Source organism: Nematolebias whitei, chromosome 21 (genome assembly GCF_014905685.2).
Source record: "Nematolebias whitei isolate Nwh7 chromosome 21, NemWhi1, whole genome shotgun sequence".
Taxonomy (NCBI): domain Eukaryota; kingdom Metazoa; phylum Chordata; class Actinopteri; order Cyprinodontiformes; family Rivulidae; genus Nematolebias; species Nematolebias whitei.
Window position 1 is genome coordinate 11,157,070 of NC_056518.1, and position 22,832 is coordinate 11,179,901.

Sequence of the window (22,832 nt, forward strand, 5' to 3'; positions counted from 1 at the left end):
TGCTAGTAGATGTAGCTAAATATGCCAGTAGATGTAGCTAAATATGCCAGTAGATGTAGCTAAATATGCCAGTAGATGTATAATCTGCAGCCTCTTCTTCAGGTCGTCGTCAGAAGACAGTGGTACAATTATTTTGTCTGAGCTCTGAAAGGTGATGTTCCTACGTTTAAATTAAATCCACAATGCTCAGAGACACTACATTAGCTCATTCTGTTCACACATAAACAAACGCTGGTTCTGGTCTGTGCCCATAATTCATGCAAGGCAGTATGGGGATAGAAATAAGGTGGATACAACGAGATGTTTGATGTCCTCCAGTAAACCCTTTCTATTCATGTTACATTATAACGATAATTAAAAGAAATAATTTGATCTCCATTTTGTGGTTGGTACTATGTTGTTAGAAGAGTTGTAAAGGACATACTGTAGTAATGGAGCCCCATGTGCAGTTCACTCTCGATAAGGCTCGAGGAGGCCAGTAAACCACATCAGACCTTTTTACCTCGTTTCTCTCACACACACACACACACACGCACACACACACACACACACACAGAAATGCCGAAGGGCCTGACCTCTTTACGCTAATTAACATTCCATTAGGGGAGGACAGAGAGCGACACAGAGACACTTTTCCTCACCTTTCGTCTCTTGTTTTTCTCTTTTTCACTCCATTTCACCTTTAAATGTACCTTTTTTTTCTGTTGGCCCACTTGAAGGCAATTACTGCATCCTTCCTCCACTGCAGAGCTTGTATTTAGCACTTTTACAGTCTCTTCACATTCAGATCTAATTTCTGTCTCTGTTGTGCTATTGCAAGTATGCGCATGTGTGTGCGGTTGTATTGTTAAAGCATGTAGCAGCAGGTCTGAGCGCACAACTTTACAGGAACCTGACTCACATTGTTGGACTGGTAACTACCGATGATGAATACCTAAATAAATATTTATAAAACTGATTTATTTTTGGTGTTCAGCTACACACAAAATCAAATGACACCCCAATCTGGCAATCAGAGCAACACAAACAGGAAAACAACGGTTTCATTAACTCTTCCACACCTCCGTGGCTTTACTAAGATCTGAGACTCGCATGTCTCCACACCAGCTTTCTGCTCTCCAAAAGCTTTTTCATGTGGTCGACTGGACGCAGAGGAACGTGGCAAAGCTCACCTAACAAAAACCAACAAACTGGACAGAATATTTGATTCTCTATATTAAAATACCGGTTTTCTAAAATAGACAGATTCTCAGTAAGTGTGTTTCCCGCCTACACCCCATTTGTTTTCTGCCTCTTTAAAATGCAACATAAAAAAACAAGAAGGTCAATGAGTTTGAAGTCCAAATTCACGTTTTTCTTTTTGTTTTGACACACAAAGCTTTACGCTCAACTAAACTAAAAAGCTACGTATGCTCAGTCTGCAGCTCATTTACACACAAGAGCGAGTAAATATTCTAATATACATTTATTTAAATGCAGGATTGGATAGCTTCTGACCCGTTACTACAACTACAGGTCAAACGCGACAATAATCTAATTATTAACACTTGAATACAACGGAGCAAACATAAAACACGTCAATACAGGTTGAATATATTATTGAATAGGAGGATTTTTTTTGTTGTTGCACAAGACGGTGCTTTTGTACCAACCATACGTGTGCAGTCATTTCTGTGTTGGGGCTTTGCTAATTAAAATGCACTTTTTTGACTTCACAGAATACAAATGTTCAAATCATTTTTTAAATATGACCTGAGTCAATAAAATAAAATACAGATTGCTGTAATGAAAGGCTGAGTATTTCTGGAATAAATGCACATCACCCGCAGCCTTGTTGGAAATGACTCTCAGCTACTACCAAACCAAATTGTATTAGAGTTGTTAGTTTATTAGTTTGTTTTGGATAGTGATTGGCTGTGGCAGCCATCTTGAAAGTGGAATACATACCCAATACTTACTTGTGATATTTTGCTAATAAACAAATAGAGTTCATAAAAACAGGTATTTCCAAAAATGAAAGCAAAGATGTAGCACTCGAAGTGTGTTTGGGATGACTATGCCATCTTTGTGTTTGCTGATGTCAGCTGGCTGTGTGTGTGTGTGTGTGTGTGTGGGGGGGGGGGGGCTTCTTTAATTGGGCTAACTCCAAATGTTGAATAGTTGTAAAGGTACATCAAAAAAAAAAAAAAACCACTTGCTGAGAGTTTCATTAAAATCTGTCCACTGGATAATGATATATTTTGCTAACACACAGAGAAAACAATTATTGCCCGCCACATGGATGACAATAAACGCACTCACAGGAAATAGTAAACCATCAAGAATCAATAAATAAGAGAAATTCCTTTAAATTTTCTGTGCTTTAATGTCAACAGCACTGACTTTGACATAAACATCCAAAGTCAAACGAGCTATGTTAAAAAGAAAATTGAAATTACTGTAACATTTAAACTCATTTTAAAATTACAGCCACAGCGATATCATGCAGGTGGCTCATATTACTGGATTAGTCTAAAACAAATGAACGCTGCAGTACTAACAGAGAGGAAGCAAATGCTAACATCCAAAATTAGCTGCCGTTGACGCTCTTTCGTAAAACAAAACTTGTTTGTCGAGTTAAGGCCGAGCATTGCCCACACATATAAAAGGTGAGTCATTAAAAACATCCTTCTTTCCTTAGACCTGAACGAGGTTAAAAACAGAGTGAGGTGAGCAGCACGCCACCACACCACAGACCTGCAGTCCTGACTATTAACTTGGGAGAAAAACACAAATACAGAGAGGGAGACAAAAGACGGGTGAAAAGGAATCCTGGCACACCTATGAGAAAATTATCTTTCCAAGTTATGTGCATACGAGACCACACAACCACGTGTGCGTACAGAACAAAGTGCTTGCATAAAAGAGCAGGGTGAACAATGAGTGTGCATATCTCCGTGTAAGAGCATGTTTGTGTGCAGCTGAGTGTGAGCCAGACTCCAGCTGAGAGGGGAGGCAATGGCAATTCCCACTGACCTGAAAACTACCCAGCAAGCCACCTCAGAATACAAAGGAATGAGAGGGGAAAAGATGGAGAATGTCAGCGAACAGAGGAAAAAGGAAACTGTGGAAGGTGAGATTCAGTCATACAGTAGTCCCTCGCTACTTCGCGGTTCGTTTGTCGCGGACTCGCTCTATCGCCCTTTTTCAAAAGTAAGATTGGACATGACACACAATTGGCTGATTGATGGATGAGCCGCACGATCGGCATGGAATTTTTATTTAAAATAAATTATTTTAAATTATTTAGCACCTGCTGCACCACTGTGCAGCCCATACTTCAGGATAAGCTTCCTCCTGCAGCTGATCAGCTGATCTCCACTCTGCTGCGGAGAAGCGGGCGTTATTTATACAGGCTAGCCTCACTGAGCCATGAGGACTCATTTACAAGAGGGACCCGTTCCAGACAGAGCATATAAAGTACAGACAACAAACGCTGGCAAGTGGCAAAGAGCAGCTGAGGCAGAGAGCTGAAATCATGTCATTCTCTTTTAGTGTTTAGAAACACTGTTTAGAATATTGCAAGAGTGTGGGATGGGTTTAAAACGCCTTAATCATATACTAAAATAAACTACTTACTACTTGTACTACTATTCCTACTTCATGGATTTTCACTTATCGCGGGGCTTCAGGTACAGATCCCCCACGATAAACGAGGGACTACTGTATAGGACATCTTGCCCCCCACATTGTATGTGCAGTGGATTGCCTTTTAACTTTGTGCACATGAACTTTTAGCTCAATAAGAAGAAAAATGACAGAGTTATAGTTTGTGTTGGCTAAGATTGCTTAACTGTGGTGGCCATCTTCAATGCCGTTAACTCGAAAAGTTAATTAGCTGTAGATGTACATGCAGTATTTACTTTCAGAATGTTATTATTCAATCAGTGGTTCTTGAGATATTTTTCTAACAGGCAGACTGGAGTGACACAAAACCAGAACACCAATGTTTAAAACTAAAACATTGTGTAATGTGTAGCGCTGCAAGTATGTGTTGGGGATCATAGCCAGCTACTTCCATAGATATCTGAACGTAATATCTTTAAATTGGCAAATTGATAGCCTTTTATGTGATGGATAAGGTGAATGAATTACCTGTGGCAGCCATCTTGAATTTGGTTAACCAAAAGTTAAACTATTGCAGATGAAGGTTTAATGATTATTTTTTGTGAAACTTCCATTAAAATCTATCTAGTGCTGACAGTATTACTTAATGGCAAAGTTTTAAAAACCAGATCATGTGATCAGTTTGTGCTTAGCGTGTGTGATGGGGATGACTCTCTGATACTACCACTGCAACTTTAAGCTCAATATCAGTAAAGCCGACTGCATTATAGCCATTTTTGTCTTGGCTAAGATCGAGGAGCTGTGGCAGCTATTTTGAATAGGTTTGACTCCAAAAATGAACATTTGTATGTACATAAAGTGATTACTTTCTGAAAGTTTCATTAAAATCCTTCCAGAGGTTTATGGGATATTTTGCCAACACTACAGATAAACAAACACAAATACAGGTAAAGAAAAAATAAAAATAAAAAATTTAAAAATCATAACGTCTGGACAGGTGGCTCAGTTGGTAGAACTGTTGCCTCTCAGCGAGAAGGTCGCCAGTTCAAATCCTGGCCCGGGAGCCTTTCTGGGTGGAGTTTGCATGTTCTTTCCGTGCATGCGTGAGTTTTCTCTGGGTCCAGTTTTCTCCCACAGACCAAAAACATGCATGTTAGGCTGATTGGTAACTCTAAATTGTCCCTAGGTGAGAGTGAGAGAGTGAATGGTTGTTTGTCTCGTTTGTCTCCATGTGCAGCGTTTCCTTACGTTACTTGCCTTGGCAGGGCGCTTGTCTCTTCAGTGATTTTCTTTGTCAACGGGGGTGGGGGGGTGATAAAGACACGTCTGTGTTGCACACTATTTGTAAAAACTGTTTTCGGGTTGGGAGACAGTCAGCATGAGAGAAACTGAGTGCTACCTAGCTTTTTGGCTAGTGCATCTGTATTGTGCGCTGCTAGCTTAACGTTACGTCAGTGCAGGCAGTTATGGACAGGAATGAGCGGCGGGTTTTGGTAGGTAGGGAGCTCAGTTCTGTTGACAGGGCGGGGGGAAGACTGATGTGGCCCTGAGATGGACTTGCAACCTATCCAGGGTGTCCCCCGCCTCTCGTACAGTGATAGCAGGATATGATGTGACCCAAAAAGGAAGAAGCGGGTAAAGATAATGGATGAATGGATAGCTTCTGGGAGGTAAAGCAAATGATAAACCCTCTGAGGGTTTATCATTACCAGTAACAGGCCTTGAGAATTGTGCTGCCAGCTCAAATCAGAAAAATAAATCAAAAGACAAATAAAGTGCAGATGGATGGAAAAATGAGGACCGGATCATGTGAGGGGTTTTAGTCTGAGCAGATTCAGTACGGGTGTGTGGATAAGTGAGTGTGGCCCGTTTTTAGCTTTTGTGACTCCTAAAGGTCCCCTGCGGTTAAGAACGGATCCTCTTTCTCCCTTGTGCACCCTTTTCATCCACTCATTCCCCCTTCTTTTTCATACACTCACTCGTGGTCCCCTCCCTCTCTTTTAGCACAATGTTGAATGGCGCCCCCCATCCCCCCTTCTATGATGAGTGACTGATGAATGAAGTGACTCTTTGAAGTCAAGAGTCACAGCAAGGCTGGTCAAGCGTGAAGAGATGCGCGGACAAAAGACAGCCGAGAGCGAAGTGGAAGGAAAAGAAAGGAATGGAGGAAGAGGAAAAAACATGTGCGGGGGAGCGGTGGAGGGGGTCCATTCAACAAGAGAGAACGTCAAACGGTGAAACATCCATAAAGTCTGTAAGGGAATGTGTGTGGGGCAGACAGCGAATTAGCGAGCATGGGCTACATTTTTGCATGAGCGCGTCTCAGTACTTGCATTATGGTGCAAAAGTAAAAGACGACATCATGCAAGTGAGAAGTAAAGTCACAAGTGAGACCGCCGGGTGGGGCGGTGGTGTCCTCTGGTTCTTAAGGGACCTCAAATTTACCTTTTGTCTTACTGTTGAGGACCACTGCTTGTTACTTATAAATTACATTTTACAAGAATTTTAATCCACTACCACTTTATATAATCAAAGTGAATGAAACTAAGGTTTAGTCCTAAGATTCTACTTTTATTATTTATATCTAGTCTTTTGAGTTTTGTGTTTTAAGGTCGTGGAGTTCATGAATGTCAGTTTTAAGTGCGCAGTAACCGAAACAAGAAGAACCTAGGTGTTTTCTGTGTTGCTGCTGGCGTGTCAGACTTCACTGATGATGAGTTTTACGATGTCCGAGGGAGCACCACTTTGCTTTTCTTAATGTTGCTCTTGCTGTTGTTTTAAATGTACAGTCACAGTTTAGCCGTACCCAGAAGTTTTAGGTGTCGTTTCCCCTCATTGGAAATTTGATTTCAAAAAAGGTCCCAGAGGGGTTGTCCCTGTAGTTGCAGGGCATGCAGAGGTAGGAGCATCCCAAAAACTACCTGCTATTTCCAACTAGTGGATTAGAGGATTAATGGGGGTGGGGGGGGGCTAACACGACTGAACACCGGTGCCTCAGAATGAGACGTCTGCTGAGTGGATTACGATGCAGTCTGGAATGGTCTGTTTGGAAGCTCAAGTTTTAATCTGGTACCATATTCTGTTCATGTTTAAACTGTCCAAAAATCCAGTTGGACTTTTCTTAACATTTGGGATTCTTTACAGTCAACATTACAGCCTCAAGCTGGCAGATCAGATTCAGGGTTTAAAACTTGTTTAACAAAAGATGTTTTTTTTGTTTTTCAGGACATTACACTGTCTCAGTTTAACCTCAGTGGGACTCGGATTTCTCTTTCCAATAAAGTCTAAACATTTTATCAACTTGCTTGTTAAGATGGTTCGAGACAAATTAATGTTTTTATGTATCGTGTATATTTTCTATATTTTGGTCTTGTAATTTTATACCCACCCATCCTTATTCCTAATCTTATGATTTGATATTTTTCCCCACTTGAGTACAAGAAGTATAAAACTGAGAGCACATGCCGTTAAAATTTATTTTTCTTTTGACAGACAGCATAAGGCTGCTGGCAGACACGTTACGTAGCATGAGGGATCAAAAGGCTGATTTCGACATTACAAGACTTCCTACTAAACTTCTCAAATAAGGTATCAAACAGATTTTTTATCCAAGACTGACTGGTTGAGCAGGTTTAAAAACACCCACATCATAAATTTCACTTTATTTGGCAGTCACCCCAAGACCACCAGTTTATTTTTCCTGCCCACGCAATAAAAAAAAAAAAAAGGACAAAAATAAAACGATAGCTTCTCAGTCATGAAGCTCCCCAGAGAAAGAACTCTACACTCCTCCGGTGTTTATCTCCATCTCACATCAGATCAGATCACCGGCAGATAAAGGCACATCCTGACACATCACTTCCTCTCTCTGGAGGAAGCTGACACGAGCCGGGGACACAGGATGACAGTGTGCTGGCAGGGCCGATGAAGAAGTGAAACTTTTGACAGAGCACTGCAGAACAGCAAAGGCTGAGAGTTAGAAGCAATATACAGACAGTAAGATAGGTGGAACCTACAATATACATGGCCCAGATCCACAGACAGGTATTAAGAGGAGGAAGCAGGGCAGCAAGAGACAAGGAGGTGAACAGACACTAAGAATAGTTTAACTGGATTAGCTTTAACGCTGACCTTTATTCAGCAGGGTGGCACTCCCTCACTGACTCTTTACAGCCACTACAGAAATGCTTCGTCCTACTTTTTACCTCTTTGAGTCACCTCAGCTCCAGCTGCTCCAGCCAGAAACCAAACAGTGCTAACGTTACGTATGTTCGATCTGAAGTAGGTAAAACTCTCCAAGTGAAAGTTCTTCAGGTTGGAGTTGCCGTTTTGGGATTCAGGGATTGAAGCCCACATAATAAGGGAAAAGCACTTCCTGTGGTACATAGTCATCACCAGAACGTTGTAATCCTGCACAACAAGAGCTTAGTGGACTGGTGTGAAACCTGCACGGGATCAACTGGAAGACGAAGAGTTGAAGCAAAAATGAGGTGACCACCAAATGACTACCTCACTGAGAGAAAAGGCTTTCAAATAAAATGTTAAAACTATCTAGAAGGAATGTGCGATATGGCATAAAATTCATATCACGATATGTATTGTGAAGGGTGGTGATAACGATATATATCACGATATGTTTTTGGTATAAAACTTCCAATAAGAATGAAAAAAAAGCATAGGGTGTCCTGTGGCCATTTTGAATTAAGAAAATTCCACTACTAGGTCCAGAGAGTTTTTAAATAAAAAAAAATCAAGTATTAGGATTCTTTCTTGTAGTGCAAAACTACAAAACAAAAAAAGATATCACATGTAGTTTTAGCCATATGTTTTAAACAAAAGAATGAAGAGCAACAGAGCAGCATTTTACACTGAAACACTTCTCCCTCCAAACCTCTAGTGGGCGTCTTCTTCCGTTTTAAGGAGAGCTGACACAAAATGAGTCTGTGGCTTTGACCAGAGGGTCTCGCTGTAAAAACACATAACACAGCGTTCTTTTCACAGGTCAGAGAGCAGGTTTCTCTAAAGATGACCAACGCTTACTTTAACTTTCGACGTAAAAAAAAAAAAAAAAACTTTCGATGGAACACAGCGTTTTGCGCATGCGTCCGAATACGGCAACTCTACGGCAAGCTGGACGTGGTTAACTTGTAGCTTCGCTACTTAGCTCTCGAAGAAAAGACTTTAACGCCACTTACGCACAGTTTTCAACTAAAAGAAAAAGTAACGATTAAACTGACAACTCTGATTTTACATCAGACACAGCATTACTGTGGTTAGCCGGTAGAAGACAGATCTCTATAGTAGGATAAATTTCTATTGTTTCGATCGTGTACCGTATATATCACGCACTACTACTATCTAGAGACAAATAGAAGTAGGTTGTCTTTAACCAGGATGTTTTATTCCCTTATCAGTTCTTTCAATCGTACTTCCAGGTGAACAAAACAAAAGACAGAGTTTAAGCTTTTTTTGTGTAATGCTGTTTACGCGTTATGTTTCTCATGTACGACTTTGCTCTGGAAGGTCCTTTGTGCTGTTTTTGTGCTTAAAAAGTGCTACATAATAAAAGAATTGGTTAAGTGGTGTTAAAAGTGCACTGCGATAAAGAAGGAGAAACAAAATGCTGTATTGTCTTTATTTGAAGTATCTTGCCTTTATAATTCTTGGAAAACATAACCAAACTTAACCGTCTTGCTTCCAGGTAATGTTTATGACGGTGCTGTTTGACCACATTTGTTGCTTTAATGTGCGTTTTTGTCAGCAGTACAAATGACTTCATTATAATTGAGACTTGACTCACTGCTAAATAAACAATATTTACCTGTGTGCATTAGATTTATTGATAAATGCATTCCTTGACTACAACACGAACAGTTAATGACGATACTTGAAGCTTTGTTTCTCTGCATGATCAGGTCTGTGTTACTAAAGCCTGCGTCTGACCAAGCTCAGACTGCTGGCAACTAGTTGGAAACACAAACTTAAGACAAACTGTGCTAATTTTTACTTTGAATCACATCAAATTGGTACGCAAGATACATTTGCTTCAAAGAAATTGCGACATTACATGCACATTTTTTGTTGCAATTTAGTTACAAAGTATATATTAATTATATTTCAGTTGAACTGCAATTGATTCTCGTTTTCTGTCTTTAAATCAGTCCCAATTTAGTTTTATAAGACGTCCAAAGTCGTCTCATTTCTTGCACTTTTTACTCACAGAAGCTAAACTGGGAAGGTTTCAGCCGTCTGAGACAACCGATTACTTTGAGGGGGGAAAAAATAGCTTTGCGAAATTTTATAACACGTTTAAATTCCATTAACATGAGAGTGGAGCAGCTTGCACAAAACAATTGAGAACATTCGCAATTGTTTGGAGACATTTTGAAAACTGAATTTTGTTCACAGTTGTTGCCATCAGTCGCAACTCAGGGAGACAAGCTTCAACAAAAGATCGTTTCCCCTGAAACAGAGCAAGAAACTATTCTGAAAGAAATAAAAAGAAACATGACGTTTTAGGGCTTAGTCACAGAGTTATGACAACAGATTTGAAAGATTTTAAACTACAATCCGTAACCTAAATAATTAATCAACTCCCCTGAAACAGCCCCTCAATCCACTGAATTTCTGTCAATTGTGCATAATGGAAAAAAAATAAAAATGAATCCACATGGTACATTTCAACAAAAGCTAAAGTTAAATAAAAGTCCACTGGCAAGTCAGTAAAATATGCTTTGCTTTTAGGCAGTCAACACATTTTGTTTGTGAACAGCCTTATTAATAGGTATTTATTAAATAATTTCACCTACTTACAGAAGATAATCACATTCAAGTCACAGTTCGAACACTTGTCAGGTACATGAAAGGCAGAACTGGACGCTCATGTAGGAAACAGTGGCGCAGTTCAGCTCTGAATTACTACACATTCACACAAATCAAATAAACGCACAAACACAGATCACACAGGCCACACGTTTCCGCAACACACGGTACCTAAATGCAGAAATGAAAACCACGCTGGAACACACACCGCAAGCTTGACTCAGGTCCCTTTTACACAAGTACGACCTTCTGGAAACGTCAAGTGGTTTTTTCACCGAAAAAAGGTGCAGGTTTACATTGAAACACTGTAGCTTCCATGCCAGGCAGGGTTGCCAGATAAGAAAGAATGAACTAATGTACTGTTGCTTTAAAATGATTGCATTCTGACCCAAACCATCTTTAGTGCTTAGTGAGGGTGTTGTAAGAAAAGATATTGTGGTGTGTTTGGTGAACATGTGTACAGAAAAGGAGGAGGTAAATAAACATTTCATGTTTATCTGGCAGCCCTGAAGCCTGGCTTAGCTGCATGCCATGTCTGCCTGATCATAGTTCAGTCTTTCCCCTAGATAACTTGCCATGGCAGGGCTCTCATCTGTCATCATTTGTCGGGGGGGGGGGGGGGGGGGTGTCTGCATGAATGAAGTGGTTGTCTGTAGCTTTTTAGCTAGTGCACCTGTATCGTGAGCCACTAGTTTAGTATTGCGTCAGTGCCAACAGGTGGTGGTGGTGGTGGTCAGTAGGCGGGATGCTCGGTTCTGTTGATGGGGCGGGGCGCCCCACTTGTATAATGGTAGGGGAAACACTAGTTGCATTCAAACTGGTGAATACAGGAACATCCCATCAGACTCCTACATACTGAAAAAGTCAAGTCAAGTCAGATTTATTTATATAGCACATTTAAAACAGAAACTGTTATCAAAAAAGATGGGTAGCACAGAAAAAACACTGTTCTCTGCCATTTATTATAACTGTTGTTAGTGCAGAAAAACTTTGGACTGCACTCGCCTCTACTATACTGCTGTATATTCATACATACCCATTACTCACCTCAGACTCATGTTCAGGCTGCTGTTTAATACACCATATTATTTTACATCATTAGTGTTTATCCTATATCTTAGATCTTTTAGCGTACAGTTTAATGTTCGTTTAGCGTATATCGTAGTGTATATCCTTATATACCGTTTCTTTTAATACTTTATATTTTTGCTATTTTTGGGTGTAACTGGAACCCCGTGTACATAATTTTGTTCCACCTCATGTACCACATGTGATGCGAATGACAAAAAAGAAACTTGAATTTGAACTTGAACTCTAGTACGCATGTGCAATTTCACGTCTGTGGAGTAGTCCACACCTCCGAGGGGAGATCCCCCCCCCAAAAAAATCTACTCCGGAACCAGGATTCAGAAACCTCGGAGAGAACGAGGGCTGTTGTGCAAATGAACGTTCGAACCGCAGCAGAACAGCTGCGGTTTGACTCAAATCACACATCGTGTAAACAGGGTCTTAATAAGGAAGTGAGCAGTTTAGAGAAGCCTCAGCCTTGGTGATCTACAGCTGTTATCTTTGAGGGGGGGGGGGGGGGACATAGCAGAATGAAGCATCACTTTGTCCTTCTAATGGACTGACCGTAGAGATATGCACAGTCAAAATACATTCAAGTCTTGAGATGGCATGATTGACAGAGAAAAGGAGACAGAGACATGTGGCTGCATAGAAAGAGAGGCTTTCTTTTTAGGGTTTGCTAAACGCAAGCACACATGGTGAGTAGGACCAAAACAGGAGACCATCACAGAGTTGAAACTACTCCCCTTGATTCAAAAAGGCAGCACGCAAATTACCATTTTTCCCACAATTCAATTAACACGCCTGTCAGCCTCTCTTGGCCATTCGCAGTCCTCCTTGGACCATCACCCACTCACCAACATAATAAATACGAAAGAATTATGAATTTGCTTGTTTGCACATTTTGAGAAGAGCTCAGTCCAACAGAAGAGGAGATGCTCCCAGATGACATCCTGTCTGAACTTGTCACGTCCAGGGACACGAAAAGACAGTGGTATTAATGAAGGCAGAAAGCAGTCCACGGGGACGTCTCTCTCTCTTTGTCCTTCTCCGTCTCCAAAGAAGAGAGAAAGACATGAAGAAGAAAAAAGATAAAAAGTGAAAGCAAAGAGTAATGTGCTAGCAGGTGAAGGAGCTAAAAGAGAGGCAGGGTCAGCGTTGACGCTCAAAAAGAGGTCAAGCAAGAGATGAGGCTGAACCAGATTTTACAAATCAAGGCCCAGCATTCTCTGAAGGAACCTGCTGCATTTTATTACAGTTTTAAAGTTATCTTTCAATGAGAAGGCATGGAGTTAGAGCTGTTCTCATCAAAGTTTGTAAACAATATGCACATTCTCGAGATATTATGAGATCTTTCTGGATTTGTTACTGCTCCAAGAATGAGTTAAAGATGACTCTCAACTACTACCACATCAAACTTTACCTCAATATCTGGACAAACTGACTGTTATGGCCACATATGTGTTTTCTAACTAGGACGGTCATCTTGAAATGAGGCACTCCAAAGGGTAATCCGTTGTAAAAGGTACCGGTACATCTAATAATTACTTTCTAAGTAGTTTAAATCTGTCCAGTGTAGAGCTGGGCAAAATCTCAATATTTTTATTTTAAAAATATCAATATATTTTTTTTTGCAATACAAGACGAGACTCCATCGATATAAACATTATACTTAAAAATCCGACTGCTCTTCTTTCTCCCACAAAGCCCCCTCCTTGAATACAAACCCAGCCCCTCAACCGTGCGCGCCCCACCACTTCCTGCTTCTCCAGGAGGTGGGCGGGACGTTTAGGGCATGTAAACAAGGGAGATGTATGAAGAGTTGCTGCTGAGCAAAAAGAAAAAACAATGGTTGTTCTTTCGGAGATGGTTTGGATTTAAATTGTCAGATGAGTAGCAGAAAAATGTTTTCTGTACACAATGCTGAAAACAAGTCCCGACAAAAGGTCAGCACTAAGAATCTTTTTCACCATTTAAAAAACAGCGCTATAAGTGGAGTATGAAGCGTGTGTGAACTGCAGCTGCAGGCCCGAGTGTTTTCAGCCTCCTTCCCTGAAACAAACCACAGGTCAGAACTGATTTAGCCGTGCTGTGCTTATGAGAGGAACAGTGAGAGCACTACATTAATAAAGCGGTGGCTAATCACATCGCTAAAGACACGGTCCTTAGCGGCTAACAAGATGGCTAAAGTTATTTGTGTTGTTAGCCGCTAAGGACCGTGTCTTTAGCGATATGATTAGCCACCGCTTTATTAATGTGGCGCTACCTTTTCTCACTGTAAGACTTGGAAATCTGTGTACAGCAGTTCTTTTTCTGCCCGTCAAACTTCACGCAGCCTCCTCCTCCCTTGCTGAATACAAGCAGCTTAATAATGTGCAGGTGGCACAGCTGAAGAGGAATATTTAATATGTAAATAAATGTCTAAAAAACAAAACTTAAATATATGTAAATAGTTTATTTTTTATACAAACAGAGAGTAGACGCCAAAAATTCATGCTATGGTTTTAAGCAAAGATAAAGTGGAATGCGTGACTTGTGGAGTGTGTGTTGTGAATTAGCCTCAGCCACTACCACACCAAACTTTAGTTAAATATTTGTGCACTTGACTGAATCGTGTTGTCCAAGTTCAGCTGGCTGTGGGAGCCATCTTGACCTTGTTTCAGTCTGAAAGCTTATTAGATGTAGATTTGCATCCAACAAATACTTTTTGAAAATTTCTATAAAATCCATCTACTGGTTCATGAAACATTTTGCTAATATTCAATTCAATTTTTTCAATTCAGTTTATTTATATAGCGCCAAATCACAACAAAGTTGTCTCAGGGCACTTTACAGGAACATTCACATACATAAAAGCCAATTAGTAAAGTTCTCTATCTAATCTCTAATAGAGAGTTGATCCAGTGCAATCAGTTAGCCCTTGGGGTATAAGTTGGGGATGACTTTCAGCTACTACCACATCAAATTGGAGCTCAATATTTGTCTGAGTTAAAACCAATTGAATTAGACTGACTTGTAGTTCAACATATATGGATTACCGTCTACGGTATTCATTAAAGTCTGTCTAGTGGTTGAGGAAATAATTTGCTAACACAACAAACTATTTAACACACGAGCACAGACATGGGAAAAAAAACATTATGGCTCTTTTGACTCAAGACAATAACCAGGAAGAAAATGTTGGAAGAGACTTTACAGCAGGACGGGCTAATTACCTCAGCGAGCCTCTCGTTTGATTAATAGGCTGTAATCCCATTCTCATGGATAGCATACCATAGCATTCTGCAGCACCACTTATTAACCAGGATAAAAATGCCCACTAATCACGGAGTCACTTTTAGCTAGCAACACTAATGCTAGGCTAAAATAAATCAATATGCTGTAATCCTGTTGGCGGAGAAGCTGCAGCGTAGCGGCCCTAATTATTCGCCGTAGAAAAGTCTGCTAATCATTCACCGCACGGTTATTTGTCCACGGGGCCGCGGCGTCGACGCAGCGGTGGTGGAAGCTTGACATTTGACAGCAGCAGAGGGTGGAACAGAAAGAGTGACACAGAGAGTACCAGAGGCTGTGTAATGATTAAGAAACACATCACTCCCGCTTTTCTCTCCCACATCCCCCTCACCCCTCCCTTCCCATCTATTCTCTGCACTGAGAAAACATCCAGATTGGTGTGGGAAGGCTCAGCAAGACACTCTTGTCATTCAAGTTTAATCAATCAACTATAAAACCCCCTCCGATCTATAGAGGCGAAATCAATAATGAAGGCTTGAGGCAAAGCAACGATAACCTCTTACGGACCACCGATAGAGACAGTTGTTCGCATTTAAGCGGCTCCTGTTCTGTCTTTAAAAGTCACCGAGGGGAAACAGATGGGACAAATCAATGTCTGCAACAGCTTTAACTCAACTTGACCTTTACTGGCTCAAGCTTTGCCTGGGTTTTGTTTTACGTCGTTTCTTACTGTACATTACTCCACAAATAAGATTTTACCGAGGTCATTCAGACTCCCTGATCGAACACAACCGAACTGTTGTCTTCTAGGGAGAGAACAAAATGTCTGCAGAGTCAACCCAAAACCCTGCTTGTGAAGCGAGGGGCCCAGCAGAGGGTTATCCACATATTCTCCGGAGCTAAAGTCTAAACTGAATTGTGAAGATGGGTTATATGTTACGCTGACCTACGGTTGAACTCCAGCTGAACTCCTGTAGTTAACAGGCAGCAGTGGTGTTGCTTAGAAAGACCTGTCAACACTCACCTCGAGCTACTGAAGAAGAAAACACATAGGGGACATATCTCACCCTTTTATGTGTGAGACTGTGCGAGAGTCAACCATCTTTTAACTACACAGTCAAGGTCAGGGCATAAAACGTGAAGAGCCACTTTCTCACCAGCGTTATTAGCTGTTGGCCAGCCAATCAAGTGAGGAATTTAAGGCTCCGGGTTTAATGTGACGTACTGGGTGACTTATTTATCTGTGTCAAAATAACCATTTGTTTTATTAGAACTCCACTCAGAAACAATACATAGTGCTTTACAGACTACAAAATGCCTTAACCTCCATTTCTGATAATAAAGTTGACGTCTTCATTGAAATAAAAGGTCATTTAGCGCCTCAGATGACTCTAGCATCCCATCAGCTGAGACAAAAACCTACTCTAAATGGCGCAAACTGTTATGAGGCTCCTAGATGCTCTCCGAGATACGTGAAAAAAAAAAGAAGTAAATGTTGACTAATAAATTCAAATAATACTTTTTCTTGAAATGCCCCTCCCTAACAGGAACCTACGAGGACAACACCCTATGTGTCAGACATATTGTATACAAGCAAAAGCTTTATTGAAGGACACAAAACTTGTGGGGAAAACTCGTCTGACTTGTCAAGCTTTAAAAACTCTTAAATCCTGAAAACAATGGAACGGATGCATAATTACTCAAACGTTGCATAGAAAGGAAATACGTTTTTCAACTATTGTTTAAAAGTAATACAGGAAAAATGGGACGAAAATCCACCATTGAACTTAATACAAGTCTTCACGCTCTGAAAATTTGTGTTGGCGTTTCTAAAAGTAAGGAGCACCAGTGTTCCCAATATTTTACCAGTGGTAAATGAGCCTGTTTCCCTCATCAATTATACAAGCTCACATAGGTGGTACGATGAGACCCAACAAAAACAGAGATTAAGACATTCATTACATACCAAGCTCATGTCTACATAACATAACCAATCATTTTAGACCAAACCTTCCTTCCCACTTCACCTCAAATTTATCTTCAATTAAGATTTGAATAAAGGGAAACGTGTTTTAAAAAATGGCGGCACTGAAGATGTTGAGGTTCTCCTTAGGAGTGACAAGAATGGATAAGATTAGGAATGAGATCATCAGAGGTACAGCACAGGTTGAACAACTGGGAGATAAAGTTAGAGAGACCAGACTGAGATGGTTTGGACATGTCCAGAGGAGGGACAGTGGTTTGGACATGTCCAGAGGAGGGACAGTGGGTATACTGGTAGAAGGATGTTAGACATGCAGCTGCCAGGAAAAAGACAAAGAGGCGCATCAAAAAGGAGAGAATGAAAGCATTTAAAATAGACAAGGAGGTAGTCAGAGTGAGGTCAGAGTGAGATGGAGGATGAGAACTTGCTGTGGTGAGAGGGAACAGATGAAAGAAGCTGAAAACTGGTCCGATGCTCATTTGTTGTTTTTAACCTGTTTGACACGACTGTCAACAAGGAAGAGGACCGGCAATGGAGGAGGGGGCGTGGCAAAGAGACCATCTTAGCACCAACATAACTGGTTTGTTCCACTTTGGAGTAAGCTGTTGGGGGAAGACTCAGTTTTGTGTTGCGCGTTTCCTTGACTGATGAAGCCTTCCGGATTGAAGGCAAAACGTTTCGGTACAAAAAAAAAAAAAAACTGTCCAGATGACCTGACTGAAAAATGTTGGATCTGCTACTCCTAGTTTCATGTCACTGAAAAAGTCCATTAGCCTTCTAATGTCAACAACTAATACACTTTAGTAGAATAATATGCTACAAAATATTTTAAGTGCCTCCATCGGTATGTTCCCCACAGACCTGACCCAATAGGACCAGAGGTGACCTCTAGACTAGTGAACAGTAATACCTTTATTTGCCAAGGCCGTAATGAATTACAGTAATATAATGCACGTTAAGTAAGGCAGACAGATAGACACGAGCGCAAACCCAATTAGCAGGTAGTTTCTATTGAGAGCCAGTTTTGTCCCACAAGAGAATGTGATTGCGCTCAGTGAACGAGGGGAAGGCGTGGATGGAGGGAGTGCTTGAAGCGTAGAGCAGCCTCAGTCGCAGGATGAGCGGACGTAACCAGCTTTGGAGAGCCGGGCCGCCAGCGCTTAAATCCAGTTAATCTGATTGGATTAACACCGACCTGCTTGACAAAACACAAGTGCGTGCGTACGCGCACTCGCGTACACACGAAGGCCTGTGCTCACTGTTGTGGTATATGCCAATCAGCTGGGGCTGCCTCTGCAGCTTCCTAGAGTTCATCTGGATTTGAGGTTGTGCTGGCTGATGGCATCACGCTGGGTTACCACATGCATCTGCTCCCATGCCCCCCCCACCAATCCCCAACACATGCACTTATTCACAGAGCCATCTTAGAGTGCGCTGATTTGTGCCGTGAATCCGAGGCAGACCCATTGAGAGAAGAGGAATGTCCAGAGCTTGACAACCGTGCTAATTGACGAGCCCCCTCCCCAGCAATGAAGCTAAATGTTTTCACCACTCCATCGTTTATTGTTGCAATCACTTTCTGACAGCTCCCCTCTTGTCCCACACTCATCCCATCCTCTGCCCCTCTCTGCGTGCCCATGCCGCCCTCCCCCACCTCGTACATGTAATCATTCATTAGATCCAAGGCAGTTGTCCATTAGGCAAAGCAGCCATTTTGGAAATTGCAGCAAATCTTCCATGAAAAGACATTCCCTCTAATGCGGCAGTCACGCTCGGAGGGAAAGGGAGAGAAAGATGCTGAAAGGAGGGAGAGAATGACAAGAGGGCAGAGATGGAGAAACGAAAAAGAAGAGGGGAGTGAGGAAAAGTGAAGCTGAAAGACAGAGTGCCCCCCACCCAAGCTGTAAAGCCACCAAGTGGAAAGAAAGCCTGCTGCTTGATTATAGACTGACACCGTCGTAGATGGAAGGAAGAAGGGAAGGATGAAAGGAGAGAGAGGCAAGAAGAGGGCATGAAGGGGAGGCGAGAGAGGAGCACACCAAGAGAAGAAGAATCACACATTGATTTGAAAGAGGACCAAGATGGAGGTGGTAAAATTAGGCCCATCACTTTGCTTATAAGACACTTTGTGACACACTGGGAAGAAAAACAGACACGCACACACAGTCTGGGAGTTTGTGCACGTACACACTTGCACAGTACAGATGGTATCCTCCATCTGAAAGTGTGGCTCTAATTTGAGCAAAGTGATAGGACCCTCCTTAACCAATTACAGCTCCCATATCTTGAGCCTTGGGTGGGAGTGTTAGCAGCATGCACTCTTCAGAGTGTGTGTGTGTGTGCACGTGCACATTAGAGTGCCCCATGAGAGGAAGAACGTTAAAACTGATAAAGATATTCAAAAAAAAAGACAAATCTGCTCCCAGTGGCTCTCTGCTGAGTGTGTGAGCTCCTATCTCCCACATCGCCACCGTTCATCTCCATCTCATCTAATCGCCGATCAAAGACAGACCTGTTCCTCCCATTACCCACAATTCATCTCACCGCTGCTCTCCACCTCCTAATGCAACTTCTCCCACAGCTGACACGTGTTCATTTAGACTAAACTGAGCCTATGCCACATAGCATTTTTTCCTTCTGAACATCTAAAAACCTTGATCCGATTTATTTTCTTCAGCGCATAAAACAATAAGTTTATGCTCCAACGAAGAGGGGGAAAATGCATCTGTTCAAAAAATGAAATAAAAACGAATCCAGCTGCACTCGGGAACTATTGTATTTTTTATTTTACATTGCATTGCAAAAAAGGCCTCGTCAGCAATTAAGAGCACAAATGATTAAACTTGAATTTCACAGTTTATATCATATACGATTAAATTTGATATGATTACATGTTTAATATATTAATCGCTGAAGTGTTATTTCTGTCAAAACAAATAATATAAAAGCTGAATATCTTAACATTTTTTTGTTGGTGAGCATTTGTGGGAGGCCTTGTTGAGTCAAACAAACATTTGTCTAATGGAAACGGTCCAAATTCACACTTGATTATTTTGCAGCCGCTTGTTTAAAATCCTGTCGACAGCTGGATGAGAACACAGCTGCAGCGCGAGATGATGAATCTCAGTGCAAGGCCCGCTGCTGCTGCGTGGTCAAACATTTCTGGATGAGTGCTTTCTGTTTCTCGTAAGTACAGATTCTACTCCAAACCACTTCCTCCGAAAAGTGAGCAGATGTACTGTGTGTGTGTGTGTGTGTATCCCACAGCTGATCTCTGAAAGCTATGCGTACAACGCTGTGCCACAAAATCCATTACTGCCTGGTTTGGGAAACGGTTAATCTTCTTCACACATTTGTTGCCCTCTTCCTCACACTCAACCACTGCCCTGAAGACAAACGCTCCCTTACATTAACGCAACGACAGAATGGGAACTGAAACAATGAGCACAGCAAGAAAAAAAAAAGCAGCAACGAGACAAACCAAGAAACAAACACTGATGTGACGGTGAAAGGAACCCGCAGAGAATGTGCTTCACTTTCCATTGTTGTGCTGCATGTGATATGGAGCAGCGCCGTTTGTCTTCAGGGTGTTATTAGACTTATACTTCCTTGTTTCTCCTGTCAGAGGGGATCGGGTAGTCAATTAAACCTGAGGGGGGAGATCGTGTCTGTGCTGAGCTCATGCATGCAGAGCTCTGTTCTGCTCACCTCTTCAGGTGCACAGAGCAAAAAAAAAAAAAAACAAGTTTAGGTTTAGAAGCGGTGCTCAGGAAGGATGAAACGCTGCTTATCCTGCATCTGCTGTGATATCTCAGCTCGTCATGATGCAGAAATACGTTATCTCCTCTGACCGGGGGAGACCACAAGTCAGGATTGACGCCAGAGCAGCAAATACCAGCGTATGTGTGTGTCCCAGTGGTAATAATCACCCAGATTAGACTGGAGCCAAACCCCCACGGGGTCCTCCTCTCCTCCCCCTCCTACCCAGCCTGTAGCACCGATCCCCCAGTTTGAGCCACAATGGGAAGCGGAGCAGCCGGACCGCACATCCCCGCTGAGCCTGGTTGCCAGATGGGAAAATCCCCACATTTCTCTTTATCCTTACTGATCATCAATAGCAAAAATTAAATACTGACCAAGCTCAAGCAACACAAAGGCGCACAACCCCATCCGAGAGCTGCACCCCTTCAACCGCAGGGGTGCAGTGGCATGGAAGTTGATGCAGCCGTCAATATGTCTGTGAGAGGACTGCAACAATGGGGAGGCTGGAGGGGGGGGGGGGGGGGGGGGGGGGGGGTGAGGAGAAAGAGTTCAACCTTAATAAGAGTCTTCATCATGTGCAGTGCATCTCATAGTCAAAACAAGGGATCGTTACTGAAGAAGGAGCGCTGCCTGGGTGTATTACACCCCCCACCCGCCCCCTAATATGAATAACCGAGTCAGAGATGGGTGGGGAGAGACTCTGATATTGGCATCTATCAACACATGTCAGGGGCACCTCTCAGCGTGGAAATGTCAGTCAGCATCCATAATCACCGCACCACTTCAGGAGGATGTGCACAGTTCCTGTCATTCTCTTTCTCTCTAGAAAACACGTCCCCGCTCCAGTAGGAACCAAAAACCTGAATAAACCCATTAATCACAACTGTGGGTTATAATGCGACTGCAGTATTCTGTTATTGTACTAGAACACTGGGTGTACATGGTATTACGACTATATTTATGTTGCAAATAAGCGCAATTGCATTATTTAACATGAAAAAAGTTAATTTAGGGTCACCAGAACTTGTTAGAAGAGGCTTTGTAGACGAGGATAAAAATGGACTGAGTTCCAAGTTAACTAAATTTGAGAGGGTTTTGTTGAATGATCTAAAGATGCAGGTAAAACTGGAGTACCTTGGTGACCTCATGGCACCCCCTCACCTACATCTTTGTTACACTGAAATAAGAAAGTGAAAGTTGTGACATGAAAACACGTTCATGTGTGTTTGGGTCTTTGCAGCCCAGCGAACAGAACCACCTCCTGGTCTTTACCTCAGAGTTTTCTGCTTGTTCTCCTTCTTGTTGAGGACCCCCGGCACACAGTTGGTCAGCTCGGTCCAGTCGGCGTGCAAGCCGCAGCTCCAGCCGGTGGAGAACCGAGAGAAGAGCCAGGTCTCCTTGCGGTTCGGCCGGTAGCAGGTACACTTCTTCTGGCCCGGTCTGCAGTCGCAGGGAACCTCCAGACGGACATTCTGGACCAGGTGCCGACCGAAGGTAGTCCCCCCGGTCTTCTGGATGTGCAAAAACACGATCACGTCCTCCCCCTTGATCTGGAAATCGATCGTCCTCTCCAGGTCCCTGACTGGGAAGTAGTATTTCTTAACGTAGTGGGGGTCCGGAGTGGGGAAGATGTCCCCCTCGTCCTCCTCGGTGAAATAACCGTGCGGGGAGCCGAAACTGATCACCCCCGGAGCCACGTACTGATAGAGGATCAGCATAAAGCACACGGATCCGACGACGATCAACAAGAATTTGCTGCTCCTCTCGACCATGATCCTGCCCAGTGCGGTTCCCACAGCGCGCTACCATTTCCCAGTCAAGCCCGCGACTCGGAGCAGGGAGCTCGGCTGCTTCATTTTCTCCCCGCCGCCAAAAAGGGACTCGTTCTCGGACCTCAAGAGCGGCTCGTTCCGTGTCGAGGCGGCCGGCGAAGTTGGCTCATGGTCCTGCGAGGCGGTTCAACGCCGTGAAAGACGCATTGTGAGCCGCTGCGAGCGGCAGACCCTCCCCCGTTCACTTCCCGCTGGTTCCCAGTCAACACAACAGGCTCGCTGCATCACAGTGGAGCTATGTACCCAGGATGCAGCGCGACACCTACCTTTTCAACCTCACTCGCTCTTTGAACACACGCCGAAAAGGGAGAGTCGCCTCGATTGATTGGCTGACACCGAGGCCTACGTCACTCATTTGTAGCCAATAGGAAGGCGCCATAGATGAACAGGTCATTAACAGACAATTAAAAAGTATGTTTATAATTATAAAACAGTTGCACATGGGAATAAGTTTTTTTTTTTAAAGAAAAGCAAAAATTATAATTTTAATAAATGAGATTGGGTTAAATTGAATTTCAATTCAC

General features: G+C 42.5%; 1 protein-coding gene across 1 annotated transcript in view; it reads right to left on the reverse strand.

Annotated features, from left to right (window-relative positions):
• hs6st1a (heparan sulfate 6-O-sulfotransferase 1a) overlaps positions 1-22,502 on the reverse strand; it is a 79,001-nt gene extending 56,499 nt beyond the window's left edge. Inside the window, exon 1 of the mRNA XM_037695547.1 lies at positions 21,749-22,502. Coding sequence (XP_037551475.1) covers positions 21,749-22,248 — 500 coding nt within the window. The 5' untranslated portion in view covers positions 22,249-22,502. The remainder of the gene's footprint in view (positions 1-21,748) is intronic.
• Positions 22,503-22,832: the final 330 nt, after the last annotated feature.